The 15,533-nt window shown below is 42.3% G+C and overlaps 1 protein-coding gene across 3 annotated transcripts in view; it reads left to right on the top strand.

Annotated features, from left to right (window-relative positions):
• Positions 1–4,359: 4,359 nt before the first annotated feature.
• ANLN (anillin actin binding protein) overlaps positions 4,360–15,533 on the top strand; it is an 83,769-nt gene continuing 72,595 nt past the window's right edge. For all 3 annotated transcript variants that reach the window (XM_008052648.2, XM_021709794.1, XM_008052647.2), the window contains exons 1-3: positions 4,360–4,615; positions 12,072–12,225; positions 14,516–14,830. In XM_008052648.2, the coding sequence (XP_008050839.1) occupies positions 4,598–4,615; positions 12,072–12,225; positions 14,516–14,830 (487 nt within the window). In that variant the 5' untranslated portion in view covers positions 4,360–4,597. The remainder of the gene's footprint in view (positions 4,616–12,071; positions 12,226–14,515; positions 14,831–15,533) is intronic.

Raw genomic sequence — 15,533 nt, 5'->3', positions numbered from 1 at the left:
TCACCTCAGCCTCCCAAAGGCACGGGATTACAGGCTGAGCCACCGAGCCCGGCTAGGATAAATTTTTGAAGTGTTTAGAAGATCATGAAGTTCATGACAGACATCGATGTTGCACAAATTACCTGGAACATTTTCTTCTATCAAATTTAAGGAGAAGATTTCATCTTTGATGTTCAAAAAAGGGACTGTGATGTTTAAAAACACTGAATGCTTCTATTTTATAATATTTAATAATGACTTTTCTTTAGCATGGGATCATTCAAAAGCTAAGTTTGCAAAAATAGTCTTAAGAAATCTAGATATGGAAAAGTAAAGTCATCAATATAAGAAATTACAGTGTGATAAGTATAATAATTATAAAATAATTCTTCCTCTTTATGAAAGGATGTACTTTGGTACTTTAAATATGAATTCCCCTAATATCCTTATTAATCATGAGAAAATAAAAAGATTAAAGCTGTATGCATTTTTATAATAGTCTATTGAAATAAAGGAGATATGCCTGTAGTTGCATTGATTTTTGGAAACAATATAACAGGTTCAGAAAACACACTATGTTTACCCTCACTCTGGAATCTGAAACATTTTTATCAATTAGAAAAGAGAAAAAAAAAAAAACCTGTGGGAAACTAAGAACCATTAATAGTAGAGATTATAACAAATAAGATAGCCCTTTTAGTAACATGTAGATACTATCCTTTGATTGTTCTTATTTCTTCATTATAATAAATGTGTAAAAGAAATGGCTCTTCAGCCATATCACCTGAGGTAGGGAACTTGAGTTTAATCCTTCTTGCCACCGCTTTATGATTAGGTCTTGGCCTTTTCTCTCCCTGTAAAAATAAAAATATTTATGTTACTGTATCATCTCATGAGTTAAATGAGAACTGTGTGTGAATATATTTTGTAAAGTTAACTGTAAGCATATAGCATTTGGAGTGTTCTTGTTGAAGCCTACATTTCACATTTTTTATGTTTTTTAGCCCTTCAATTTTATCTGTAAAAGATTTTTTTTTTGCGTGTTTAAAAGGAAGAGTCTTAGAAGGAGTAAATACTCATTTTCTTTTTCTTCTTCTTTCTTCGAGTTGGAGTCTCATTCTGTTGCCCAGGTTGGAGTGCAATGGCACACTCATCGCCAACTGCAGTCTTGACCTGTTGATCTTTCCACCTCAGTCTTATAAGTAGCTGGAACTGCAAGTGCATGCCACCATGCCTGGCTAATTTTTTGATTTATTTTAGAGATGGTCTCGCCAAGCTGCCCAGGCTGGTCTTGAACCCGTGGGCTCAGGCAATCCTCTCACCTCAACCTCCCAAAGCACTGGGATTATAGGGATGAGCCACCGTGCCTGACCAGGAATGAAAAATTAGAAGCAAGAGAAAATGTGCACTAACAGGATAATGAGTACATACGTTACAAGCATATTTATATAATAGAATTTAGCAGTGAAAATGAATGAAATGCAGCTGTAGCTATTAGTGAGGATAAATTTCATAAAGGTAATATTGAGACAGAAAATGTTGCAGAAAGAAATGTATAATGAAAGCAAATTTATTTATTTATTTATTTATTTATTTTGAGTTGGAGTCTCACTCTGTCACCCAGACTGGAGTGCAGTGGCCGCTCCCGGCCACCGCAGCCTCGACCTGCTGGGTTCCTGCTATCCTTCCGCCTCAGCCTTCCAAGTAGCTGGAACTACAGGCGTGCACTACCACGCCCGGCTGATTTTTGATTTATTGTAGAGATGAGGTCTCGCCAAGTTGCCCAGGCAGGTCTCGAATCCGCAGGCTCAGGCAATCCACTCACCTCAGCCTCCCAAAGCGCTGGGATTACAGGCTGAGCCACCGAGCCTGGCTGAAAGCAAATTTTATATAAAATGCTACATATTGTTATGGATGTAGATGGAATAAAAGTATGCATATTCCCATGGAAATGACAAACATCAGAATCAAGATAGATTTATCCCTGAGCAGTGAGAAGGTGAATGAGTTTAGGAAGGAACACACAGGGGATTTCAATTATATGTAGCATGTTTTATTTTTTTAAAAGCAGGTGGCTGGTACATGGTTGTTTTATTATTCACTTCTTTTTTATTGTAAACTAGATATATTTCATAATATAACTTATAAAAGGAGAGAAATCATCCTAGCATATAAACTGAAGAATGAACTACCAAGGGTTAAGAACAGAAGGAGGCATGGTAGGAGACCACTGCAGTAGCCTGGAAGAGTAGATTTGAATATCTAGCATGTTTTCTGGCACATAGTAAGTGTTTCACATACAGGAGATATTTAGTTGTGGTGGTTGCTATTATTACCATCATCACCTTCAAGGTAAAGACCAAAGACATAAGGAGATTGTGAGGAAAGAGAAACTAAATATTTTGAGTAGCTATCTTGTGTTACGTGGTTTTTTTGTTTTTGTTTTTTGTTTGTTTTGTTTTGGTGAGTAGAGGTTGCCTAGGCTGGAGAGCAGTGGCACAATCATGGCTCACCACAGTCTCAACTTCCTGGCTCAAGGGATCCTTCTGCCTCAGCCTCCCAAGCAGCTGAGAGTTTAAGTGTGCCACAATACCCCACTAATTTTTTTTTCCACGAGGAGTCAAGGTCTCACTGTGATGCCGAGGCTAGTCTTGAACTGGGCTCAAATGATCCTCCTGCCTCCGCCTCCCAAAGTGCTGGGGATTACACATGTGAGCCACAGTGCCTCACCCTCTTTCAATCTTGACTAGAATCCAGTTGAGGTAGTTATAAAGAAACCAAGGCTCACAGAAGTGATAGCCAGAAGGCACAACGGCTGCATAAATTTCTAATGACTCATTTTCCAATGTTGTTTAAAACACACTCCCAGAACACCCCAAGTACACACCTCTTTCCTGTCTAGCACCTGAAAAAAATCGAAGCATCAAAGCATCTTTTCCCTTTGTTCATAAGTAGCACATTCTGGGTTAAATATCAATAATTGCATGCCTTATTACTTATTACAGAATGATTTTGGATCATATCTTCCTCCATTTTTCACCTACCCCATCTGCCCCTTCTCACAACTCTGCGGAAGACAGGGCAGTTGATTATTCCTGTTATACAGATAAGTGAATGAAAATACAGAAGCTAAATTAGAGGTTCTTAACCCGATATACATTACATAAATCCTATGTTAAATAGCTTATTATTGAGTGGGCGTTTTTCTAGGTAGAAAGCTTTAATTATATTTTAAAAGGAGTCCGTGGCTTCTCCCAAAAGGTTAAGGAAAAAAAAAAAAAAATACATGGATTAAGTGATTTGCTTAAAGCCTAAGGTCGCCGGTTCCTGATGGAGCCCTGACCCCAAGCAATTTTCCCTACCTCATGCCCAGAATTCAGCTCATTACAATCTATAGCATTAACATTCAAACAAAGATATTGGTAAGTACTTTTTGTAATGCTTTCCGACTGCTAAGATGGAAATGATATTAAATACATTGAAACATCTTACTTGGGAGTAACAGTTCTGTCTTGTTCAGCTGTTGGACAGTCACTCTGTACTCTACAAGGGTGTGACTTTTCAGATGAACAAGTCAAGAACTGTCGCTTTCCCAAGCCCTGCCGCAGACTTGCTACAGAAGAAAGGAATCTGATACAGCAACCATGTAACAATTTTACGATTTCGAGTACCCTAGAAAGAATAAGCATGAGACACAGCTTGATCTGGGTGGACAGCAAGATCACGAGCTAAGAACGAGATTTTCATTTCTCCTGGACCAGTTGCTTAACGCCTCCGGGTGTTCCTTCTCTCGGCTGTAAAAGGAAGAATCCTTAGAATTCTTCCAGCTCCAACATTTTATACAACTGGAAGGGATTTGAAATAAGAGTTTTGTGTATGACGCTACACAGCCTGTTATGATAGTCTTCTTTTCCCAAAGAAAAAGGTCCCCAGCGCCCAGGGTGGGTCACTTGGTCAGCGGCCCCAGGCGTCCGGGAACCTGCGGGGCCCGCCTCTCCCCAGGGCCGAGCCTGCGGTCCCCCTCCTGGGGAAGTGGGGGCGGCGGGCGGAGACAAAGCTGCGGAAGGCCGAAAGGCCAGCGACACTTCGAACACAAGTGCTCGCAACGCTTTATTTAGGAATGAAGGAAGACAGAAACGCCCAAGCGCGGCGGGTGCTCAGGAATCGGCTGGAACTGGGTGTGGAGTGCGAGCGAAGCGGGTGGGGCCTCGTGCCGGAGGCGGTTGAAGGGTGGAGGGGCAGACCGTGCCGCCTCCCGCCTCCTCCCCGCCGCGGAGGCTGGGAAGCGGTCGAGAGCAGAAGGGGAGCCAGCCCCTGCGAAGCGCCGGGTCCCAGCGAGGCCACGTGACTGAGCCCAGGGGCGGGGAGAGGCGCGCCCCGCCCAGTGCGCATGCTCGCGGCTCGGGGCGCTGAAATTCAAATTTGAACGGCCGCAGAAGGCCGAGTCTGACCCTGGAGGCTGAGGGGAAGAGGAGCGTCGTCTGTGGGAGAGTTCCCCCCGCCCCGGACTCCTCGTTTTCTCCAGGAGACACACGGAGCCGAGACTCACTTCTTTTCTTCTCCTGAATTTGAACCAACGTTTGCATCGCCTCGTACTCGACACGCGGCGCCTGGGGCGATGGATCCGTTTACTGAGGTGAGAAAATGTGCGGGCGCAGCCAGCCATGACCCCTCCAGTCCCCCTCTGTTCCTCGGTTCTGTCAACCGAGGCGGCGAGCGCCTGCGCGCGCGTGCGCAGTGTGCGCGTGCGGGGGTCGGGGGTCGGGGGTCGGGGGTCGGGCGCCGGGCGCCGGCGCGGCGGGGCGTGGCGTGGCAGTGCTGGGGTAGCCGAGCCCGGTCAGATTCTGTGTCTCGGGCTCGTCTGAGACTGGGAGGAGAGCTCAGCGTCTGTTCTACAAGGCGGTCGTGAAAAGTCTCCCGTCAGCCCCCGTTATGGTAATGCCAGTCTGCAGTCTCCTCCCTCCCGAGCGGGGCTTGGGGCCTGGCGGAACGGGTCCTGCTGGAAAACGCTGGAAGACCGCACAGGGTGGGGTCGGGGCCCGGGTGACTCAGGGCTGGGTGCGCGGCCGCCGCCGGGGAACGGCATGGAATGTGATTTGCGGAGGACGAAATTCCTGCGAACGCTCCAAGCAGCAGATGCTGGGAGCCGCCGCATTCGTTCATAAAATGTCAGTGGTTCCTTCAGACCCCATTGCTCAGCCAACCTAGCGAAGCAGTTTCACACCCGGCATGGACACTTGAGTTGGAAGGAAACCGTGCTGGCTGGCTAGCTGACTGTGGACGAACCAAAATGATCAGCCCGCGATTGAAAACACCAGAGCAAAGAAAGTGAAGTGGAACGCTCCCCGCCACCGCAGCCCCCACCTGCCGTCCTTCCGCCTCCGCCTTTCAAGTAGCTGGAACACGCTCAGCTACTTTTTTGATTTATTGGTAGCGACGAGGGCTCGCCACTTTGCCCAGGCTGGTCTCGAACCTGCAAGGCAGTCCTCTCGCCTCCGCCTCCCAAAGTGCTGGGATGACACACATGAGCCACCGCGCCCGGCCTCCTTTAGCTTTTGTGGAGAATGAACGTTGTCAACGTTCAGGAGTGTCTTGTTGCCTGTGGTCCACTGTCTTTTATTTCAGGACAGTTCCTCTTTCTTGAGGTTGTTGTGCAAGTTTCCAACTGCAATATTCTTGAGTGTTTCGTTTTTTGAGTGGGCCTAAAGGTGTGTCGACACTGGTTTCAAAAACTTAAATGCTTTCGAGAGTAGTAATTCTTTTTGGGGGGATGTAATTACGGTCCCAATAAGTTATGTGTAAGATATTAAAGATTTCGTCCATTAAGAGTTTACTTGTCTTCAAACACAACAGTATTCTATTTTTCTGTTTCAAATTCCCAGTCATCTCATGGAAAACACATCAATTTGTTCTTCTTCCCTAAAGATTCTAGAAAAATTGAGAGCCCATTTTTTTTTTTTTTTTTTTTGAGTTGGAGTCTCACTCTGTCGCCCAGACTGGAGTGCAGTGGTCGCTCCCGGCCACCACAGCCTCGACCTGCTGGGCTCCAGCGATCCTTCCACCTCAGCCTTCCAAGGAGCCGGAACTACAGGCACACGCTACCACGCCCAGCTAATTTTTTGATTTATTGTAGAGATGAGGTCTCGCCTGCCCAGGCAGATCTCGAACCCACGGGAGAGCCCATTTTTTGTATCAGCTTTAAAGTGGGGCTAGCTGGTCCTGCACCAGATATCTTTCACTTACATTGGAGTTAAAAAGGATACATTTATTTTTTGTTATTAACTCAGAATAGGATTCTTTAAAACATTGGCCCTGTTGCCATGTGCAGTGGCTCATGCCTGTCATCCCAGTATTTTGGGGAGCAGAGGTGAGAGGATTCCGTGAGTCTAGGGGTTTGAGACCAGCTTGGCAACTTGGTGAGAACTCATTTCTACAATAAATCAAAAAATTAGTTGGGCATGGTGGCACGGGCCTGTGGCTCCAGCTACTTAGAAGGATGAGGAGGGCAAATCATCTGAGCCCAGCAGGTCGATCCCTATTATGTGTTCTCCTAAGTAGCTGACAGGAACAAAGCATTTTCAAAGTTGGCTGAACATTGTACTTCATTTTACTTAACAGTGTTATTTTGAAGCAGTACAAATCTCAGCTGTAAGAAACTTTCTGTTTAGATCATTTTAGAATGCACTCAGAAAAACATATGATTTAATATGAACAGTTTATATTATGAAAACTTAGATCAGTTGCAGTTGAAATAAACAGCTTTGACATCTTTTCCTTAATTGGTAATGCCCGAACTGTTTGAATTGGTTCCAACTATTAGGTGCATGATTATAGCATTCATAACATTTTTGCACAGTGAAATGAACTTCTGGTCAGTTCTTGGTCTGAAAGGACTTTCTCAACCAGGGTTTTTCCTCAGAACTGTCAAACAGATTATTGGGGAGAATATTTTCCCAATTCTCCCAAGGTTGATTTATAACTAATGCCATCCTACAAATGTAGGGAAGAAATTAATTCACATTAATGCCAGAGTATCAGGGCTTAATTCTCTTGGTAACTCTGGTTGAGAAAGATTACTATCATTCTAAACTCTGCAATTAAGACTTCTGCACTGGTCCTCCTCCCAGCAGTCACAGTGCTGCTCTGGCACACACTGCCTTTCCCTGTCCCATCTACCTGGCAAACTCTCATGTGTCCTCCAGCTTGTAGTTCTCCTTTCTTCAGACAGGAGATCACGTTTCACAATGCTCATCTCACTTGAATTTTACTGTCAAATGTGTTTACACATTGAACATATTTTCTGCCAGAATATGAGCTTCATGAATGCAGGGACTGTTCTTTACAGGGATATTATCCCTGATGTCAAGCACATCCAATATTATTTTGCTGAATTAAGTTAAAAGATAGCCATTAGGTGCAAATTATTTTACAAACAAATAATTGCATATAACAGTAACTGTTAGAACATTTTAGCAATTTCTTTTTTATAGTCTCATTCTTTCCCCCAGGCTGGAGTGGAGTGGCTCAATCACGGCTCACTGTAACCTCGACTTCCTGGGTTCAGGCAATCAGCCTCCGCCTCCGCCTCCGAAGTAGCTGGGACTACAAGTGCATGCCACCATGTCCAGCTAATTAAAAAATTTTTTTGTAGAGATGTGGCCTCGCTGTGTTGTAAAGGCTGGTCTCGAATTCCTGGTCTCAAGTAATCCTGGCCTTGGCCTCCCAAAGTGCTAGGATTTATGGGTGTGCGCTACCATGCCTGGCCTCATCTGGAATAACTCACTTCCTGATTATGTTATTGCAATGTTTACTTTTTTTTCTCTTTTAAAAAATTTTTTATTTTAAAGATGTGAGGTGGCCGGGCTTGGTGGCTCAGCCTGTAATCCTAGCACTTTGGGAGGGCGAGGCAAGTAGATTGCCTGAGCCTGTGGGTTCGAGACCAGCCCAGGCAACTCAGTAAGCCCTCGTCTCAACAATAAAAATAAAAAATTAGCCAGGCATGATAGCGTGCGCCTGCAGCTCCGTCTACTTGGAAGGCTGAGGCAGAAGGATCACCAGAGCCCAGAAGGCTGAGGCTGCAGTGGCCATGAATGTGCCACTGCACTCCAGCCTGGGTGACAGAGTGAGACTCCAACTCAAGTAAAACAAAACAAAAAAAGATGTGAGATGCACTTCAGGATTAGGTACAAGTAGTCATTGTACAGGAAAAGTTTGGGCTCCCCTTTGTGCAATGTTTAATTTTGTATGTGTCTACAGTTTGAAGAAGAAGGTGTGATATTTGAAGGAATGTATCTTATGTTTTTAAAAATGTTTACATTCCTGATAAACAATTACAGGGAGGGACTACTTTTATTGAGCTGTTAAGTTTATTTTTTTAAATGTTTAATTTTTGAGTCAGAGTCTCATTCTCACCCAGGCTGAAGTGCAGTGGCATGCTCATGGCCACCCCAGCATCAACCTGCTGAGCTCAGGCAATCCTTCCACCTCAGTCTTCAAAGTAGCCAGAACTACAGGTGCACGCTACCCCAGACACAAGGTCTCATCAAGTTGCCCATGCTGGTCTCAAACCCCTGGGCTTAGGCAGTCCTCTCGCCTCAGCCTCCCAAAGTGCTGGGATTATAGACTTGAGCAACCTGTTAAGTTTATATACTTCAGATAAATTATTTCCTTTAAATTAATAACTTTGGCCTGGCACGGTGGCTCATGCCTATAATCCCAGCACTTTGGGAGGCCGAGGTGAGAGGATTGCCTGATCCCACAGTTTCGAGACCAGCAAGGGCAACTTGGCAAGACCTCATCTCTACGGTAAATGAAAAAATTAGCCATGTGGTGGCGCGTTCCTGTAGTTCCAGCTACATGCTACTGCACTCCAACCTGGAGACTGAATGAGACTCCGACTCAAAAAAAAAAAAAATGTAATTAATTAATGAATGACCTTGTTTATTAACCATATTTCACAGATTAAGACCCTTTTTTTTTTTTTTTGCTTATCTATTTTTTTAAATCTGGGAATTTTTGAACCTAATGTAAACAGTAGAACACTTGTGTGTGCTTGAATGACAAAATGACTTTTTTTGTTGTTACCCATTGCTCATGGTAACTGAAGCTATATTGACTCTCAACTGTTCTAACTGACCAGAATGGAATGTAGGCATGTCCATGAATGAATATAATTAGGTTATTGTTGTATCTGGGGAGTGATACATTTTGTCATGGGAAATTCATCAGACATATGAATTTGCAACAAAACGATCATTCTTGAGTTTGTCAAAGGAATCTTATATAGGGGTTGAAGATCTTGTGTTTTGGAAGGCATTTGGTTCATAGTTTATTCTTACAGTGATAACGTATTTCAATTTAGCGTCACTTCTTTCAGTGAACCTTAACTTAGAAAATCATTCCTAAGAATACAGAGTTGTGCCTTTCTTTTTTTTTCAATTTTTAAAATTTTAAAGATGTGGGGTAAAGATGTTCATTATGCAGGTACCCTTGTTGATGAGGTGCACCCCTCCCTCCCCTGGCAGTTTCCCTCAACTCCCAATCCCACCCCTGCTCCTGTGCCTTCTTTCAAATTTAGCTCAAACTACTTTTGCATACTCAGAAGAATTTCTTTCTTTCTTTCTTTTTGAGTTGGAGTCTCACTCTGTCTCCCACGCTAGGGTGCAGTGGCACGTTCACAACTGCTGCAGCCTTGACCTGATAGTCTCAGGTGATCCTTCCGCCTCAGCCCTCCAAGTAGCTGAAGCTACTGGCATACACCACCACATCCAGCTAATTTTTTTGATTTATTGTAGAGATGAGATCTCACCAAGTTGCCCAGACTGGTATTGAACCTGTGGGCTCAGGCAATCCTCTCACCTCGGCCTCCCAAAGTGCTGGGATTATAGGCGTGAGGCACCATGTCCAGCCCAGAAGAATTTTTTAAAGTTGTTACTCTAATTAATTTTTAAAACTATCTTTTTTTTTTCCCCTTATGTAGAATTGTTGATCTTAAACCCATGAGAAGAAAGCTAACCCTAGACTTCTTCAGGTCCACATTTCTTTGCCTCCAATTCTTATGTGTCTAAAGACTAGGAACCAAAGACATGCTTTTGTAGGAGGGTTCTTATTATCCTTTTTTTTTTTTTGAGTGGGAGTCTCACTCTGTCATCCAGACTGGAGTCCAGTGGCATGTTCATGGCCACCACAGCCTCGACCTGCTAGGTTCAGATAATCTTCTGCCTCAGCCTCCCAAGTAGCTAAAGCCACAGGTGTGTGCCTCCATATCTGGATAAATTTTTTTTTTTTTTTTTGAGTTGGAGTCTCACTCTGACGCCCAGACTGGAGTGCAGTGGCCACTCCCGGCCTCCACAGCGTCGACCGGCTGGGTTCCGGCGATCCTTCCGCCTCAGCCTTCCGAGTAGCCGGAATTACAAGCATGTGCTACCACGCCCGGCTGATTTTTTTTGATTTATTGTAGAGATGAGGTCTTGCTGACCAGGCGGGTCTCGAACCCGGGCTCAGGCAATCCACTTACCTCAGCCTCCCAAAGGCGTGGGATTACAGGCTGAGCCACTGAGCCCGGCCCTCTGGCTAATTTTTAAAAATTTATTGTAGAGACGAGATCTCACCAAGTTGCCCAGATTGGTCTCGAACCGCTGGACTTAGGCAATCAATCCTCTCGCCTCCGCCTCCCAAAGTGCTGGGATTATAGGTGTGAGCCACCGTGCCTGGCACATTTATATATAAGTCAGAAGTCTGAAGTTAATTTTACTGGGTTAAAATCACAATGTCAGCAGGATTGCGTTCCTTTTGGAGGCTCTAGGAGAGAATCTGTTTTTGGCCTTTTCTAACTTCTAAAGGCCATGTGCATTTCTTGGTTTATGGCCCCCTTTCTCTATCTTCAAAGTCATCAATCACATAACTCTGACCTCCACTTTTATTGTCACATCTTCCCTGACTCTGACCTTCCTGCCTTCCCCTTTTCCTATGTAAGGATCTTTGTGACTACATTGGGCCTACCCAGATAATTCATAATAATCTCCATCTGAAGATTTTTAGTCCTGTCAGTCAAGTTTCCCTTTTGTCCAATAAGGCACCATATTCACAAATTCAGGCCATTAGGACAAAAACATTCAGGGATCATTATTTTTTCTATAATGGCAGCTTAAAACAACCAACTTTGTTTCTTATGATTCATTCAGTCAGTGATTTATGTTGGGCTCAGCTGGGTTGTTATTCTGCAGGGGTCATACAGAAATCTTCAGGGATCTGGCAAATTATCTGGGACTGGATGGTCTAAGATGGTCTTATTCACGTGTCTGGTGGTTGATGCTGGCCATTAGCTGAGCCATGTGTCTCTAGTAAACTTAACCTGGGCTTCTTCATGTGGTGGCAGTGGTCCAAAGAGAGAGAGCCCAAACTGTAAGATCTCTTGATGCCTAGGAAGTCATACAGTATCACTTCTGCCACAATTTATTGGTCAAAGCAAATCACAAGTCCAGCTTAGATTCAAGGGTGGGGAAAAAGGTTCTACCTTTTGACAGAAGCAGAAAGAATTTGTGTCCGTTTAAAATCTTATGTAACTAAATTGACACATTTTATTTCCCTTTTAATGTTCCTATTACATCTGTAATAATTATGGCATTGCATGCTCATTTAGTGAATCTTGACTTTATTACTTCAGATTTCACCTTTTTTTTTTTTGAGTTGTACTCTTACTCTGTTGCCCAGACTGGAGTGCAGTGGCCATTCATAGCCAAACACAGCCTCAATCTGCTGGGCTGGGGTGATCCTCCCACCTCAGTCTTCCAAGTAGCTGGAAGTACAGGCACACACCACTACGTCAGCTAATTTTTTGGTTTATTGTAGAGATGAGGTCTCACCAAGTTGTCCAGGCTGTCTCTCGAACCCCTGGGCTCAAGCAATCCTCTCGCCTCCATCTCCCAAAGTGCTGAGATTATAGACATGAGCCACCATGCCTGGCCACATTTCACTTTTGAAGTGTACATAACTATTATCCTGCATGACAATTGGTAATTTTAGAAGATACAGTGATTTTGTGAACATTTGACTAAACTCGTGTTTTAACACTGATATATTTATATATGTAGAAACTGCTTGAGCGAACTCGTGCCAGGAGAGAGAATCTTCAGAGAAAAATGGCTGAGAGGCCCACAGCAGCTGCAAGGTCTGTGAATCATGCTAAGAGAACTAGAGAGCCACTTTCGGAAGCAAGTAACCAGCAGCCCCTATCTGGTGGTGAAGGTAAAAGATGTGGGGAAAAGTAGAATTTGTGTTTTCTTAAAGGAGACAAACCCTAAACATTTCATTGTGCATGTAGAAGAACTAAAGTCTTTGGGAGACAAATGTAATAGTTTCTGGGGGAAAGAACAACCTTCTGTTTTTTTTCAGGGTTATTATATCAGGCCTAGAACCTATTAGGTTGGAACAGAGTTTCTTTTAACAAATATTTCAGATTAATTTATTGGACTTTATTTTCTTTAATCTACAGTTATCCTTAAAACCTGAAGGAAAGAAAAATCAAGGAGCAGGGTAACACACTGCAGTGGTGTGGGATTTTTTGCCCCTACAGTGTCAGAACAGCTGGTTTTTGAGTTCAGATGGTGTCTCTGGCACAAGGGAAGGCAGACTACTTCCATATGCTTGAAATTTAATGAGTTGTTTTCATCCTCTATTTTGCTTAACCAACTCTCTACAGCTGGACTTGAAGTTTAGGTTGTTAATCTCCAGAAGTGGTAGAATTAAATAAAAACAAACACATGACATACATACAAGCACAAACTCACCTGGAATCTTATATTATTCTTTCCTAAATTCTGGCAAACCCAGCTAGCATCACCAGCCACTGCTTTAGTCTTTTCTTGGAGTGTGGAATAGTCTGACGATAGTAGTATTCCTTAGTATAACTATAAAATACATGCAGAAAAAAGAGTGTTACAACAGAGGGCAAAACTAATAGGACAGAAAATTAGAAGAGGGCATGGGGCTGCCTCCATTATTTGGAAATTAACTATACAAGAATTTATTTTCACACATTTATGTGTTTTGAAGGGAGAGAGGGAAATACATATTAAATAGTATTTAGCCAGGAAAACAGGGCCCTGGACTTTAGTCCAGGATCTTCTGTTTTCACTGTGAGATGGATTTGTACTGTTGAGTACTATGAACTTGAAAATGAGTGCTTTGGAACTATATTTTGATGCTTAAGTAGAACTATGTGTTTGATGTTTTACTGTTGTACATAAGAACTGTAAGCTGGAAGAATTTTGTATTTATGGGTGGTGTTACATGTTAAAATAGGAACACTTAAAAAATGATTATGTGAGTTCATAGAAAATAGATCCAAAAATGAGTTACAAAAGATTAGAAAGTTTCATGATATATATTTAATTAGATTTATGTCAACGAGGGCAGTCATGGTATACCAATATTATTACTTCGGTTACTACCAGAACAAGAGCCCTATGAAGTTACAGTTTTACTTTTAAAAAGATTAATTTTTCCAGGATATATATTGAAACTCATTTTTGGGTAGAAATTAAATGCCATATGTTTGGATAGATCCTTTAAGGGCTTTTTCACTTATTTTGTAGGTGTTTATGGAAGTTTAAAATGTGATATATTAAGTAACTGTACTGGTGAATTTGTTTGGTTTTCACCAGCTAATTCAGTCACTTTTTATGTTTCTTGTCTGTTTCTAAACCTCAAGTCAGATGCCTTTCTACCCTTGCTTGTTAGTTATTGTCCATGAAAGATAGTTTCAAAGACAGAAAACCTGGTGTCTACCCTTAGCTCAGTTGTGTGACTTTAGGCGGGTAACTTAATTTGTTCAGGCTTGATTTTTCTTATGTAAAAATGAGGTGATTAGACCATAGAGTCCTTAAAATCTGTTACAACGCTGGCTTATTCTAAATATATGCGCTTTTTATTTCTTCCTGTCTTAAGATTACCTAAGATGTTATACATATATCTTTAAAATGTTATTTAAATTTCCTTTCATTAAGGTTTTTAAGCCATAAATTGTGTTTGCTTAACAAGAAATCCTTCAGCCAGGTACGGTGGCTCATACCTGTAATCTCAGCACTTTGGGAGGCAGAGACAAGAGGATTGCTTGAGCCCACAGGTTCTAGACTAGCCTGAGCAACATGGCGTGACCTTGTCTCTATAATAAATTTTTAAAAATTAACTGGATGTGATGGCATGCGCCTGTAGTTCCAGCTACTTGGAAGGCCTAGGTGGAAGTATCACCTGAGCCCAGCAGATCAAGGCTGTGATGACCATGAACGTGGCACTGCACTCCAGCCTAGGCAGCAGAGTGAGACTCTGACAAAAAAAAAAATCCTTCATATCATAGATTTCATAGATTTCTAAGTTACTGAAAGTAAGGTTTTACATATTTCTTGTTGTAACCAAAAGCACTTAAAGAAATAGAGAAAGATAATGTTTTATTAACTTGTTATGTACTTACCTCAAGTTTTCATGCTGTGAAAAATTACAGAATTTTAAATGTCTTTTTTTGTTATTTTTAATTTAGAGAAATCTTGTACAAAACCATCACTGTCAAAAAAACGTTGTTCTGGCAATAGTGAAGTCGAAGTTTCTAACTTGGAAAATAAACAACCAGTTGAGTCAACTTCTGCAAAATCTTGTTCTCCAAGTCCTGTATCTCCTCAGTTACAGCCACAAGCAGCAGATAATGTCAGTGATCCTGTGGCTGTCCCAACATCACTGCTAGGCATGAAGAGAGGACTGAACTCAAGATTGGAAGCAACTGCAGCTTCCTCAGTTAAAACACGTATGCAGAAACTTGCAGAGCAGCGGCGCCGTTGGGACAATGATGATATGACAGGTATAAATTTATAGATGTTATGGCCCATAAATCTGTTTCAATAAGATTCAATTTGATATATTGAGAATTTTATCAGTTAATACATGAAAGGTAATACTTTTGTTTAATTTATATCCTGAGTATCCTTTGCTTGCAAATGACTTGTATACCAATAGTATATTTATGATTGGTTGTATCCTCATTGAAATAGATGATGATGAGGTTCTTGGACTAGTTCAAAGAAACCTGATCCTATAACTGCATTTCCTTATATTTGCAATGAAATACAGTAGAGAACAAACTGCACTTGGCATGATTAGCATTGCTGACCCTCAGCTCTATATTCAAGAAATCCGATTTCGTAGATTCACTAATAAACTTGAGGCACTAAGGTATGCAATGCTGTTCAGTTTGGGAGAGAGAAAATGTGTTTTGTTACACTAGAAATGAGACGAAGTCGTGATCCTGGCCTTTCATGAGCCTATAATTAGGTGGGGAGCCTAAGAAGTAAATCAACAAATAATGTAATAGGGTTATTCATGCTATGATCAATTTTCTTTATCTTCCTCCTTGTTACAGAAAAAAAAAGTTTTGACATGACTTACAAAAATACCTCTATTGCAAAATAGGAAAAATAAGGAAGTTAGTGTGAAGAGAAAATTTGGGAAGGAAAAACAAAGATTTGAAAGGTAAAGCCAGCCGGCGGGATTACAGGCTGAGCCGG

Source organism: Carlito syrichta, unplaced genomic scaffold, assembly GCF_000164805.1.
Source record: "Carlito syrichta isolate Samal-C Ts95f unplaced genomic scaffold, Tarsius_syrichta-2.0.1 Scaffold286961, whole genome shotgun sequence".
Classification (NCBI taxonomy): domain Eukaryota; kingdom Metazoa; phylum Chordata; class Mammalia; order Primates; family Tarsiidae; genus Carlito; species Carlito syrichta.
This window is presented reverse-complemented; position numbering and strand designations above follow the sequence as displayed.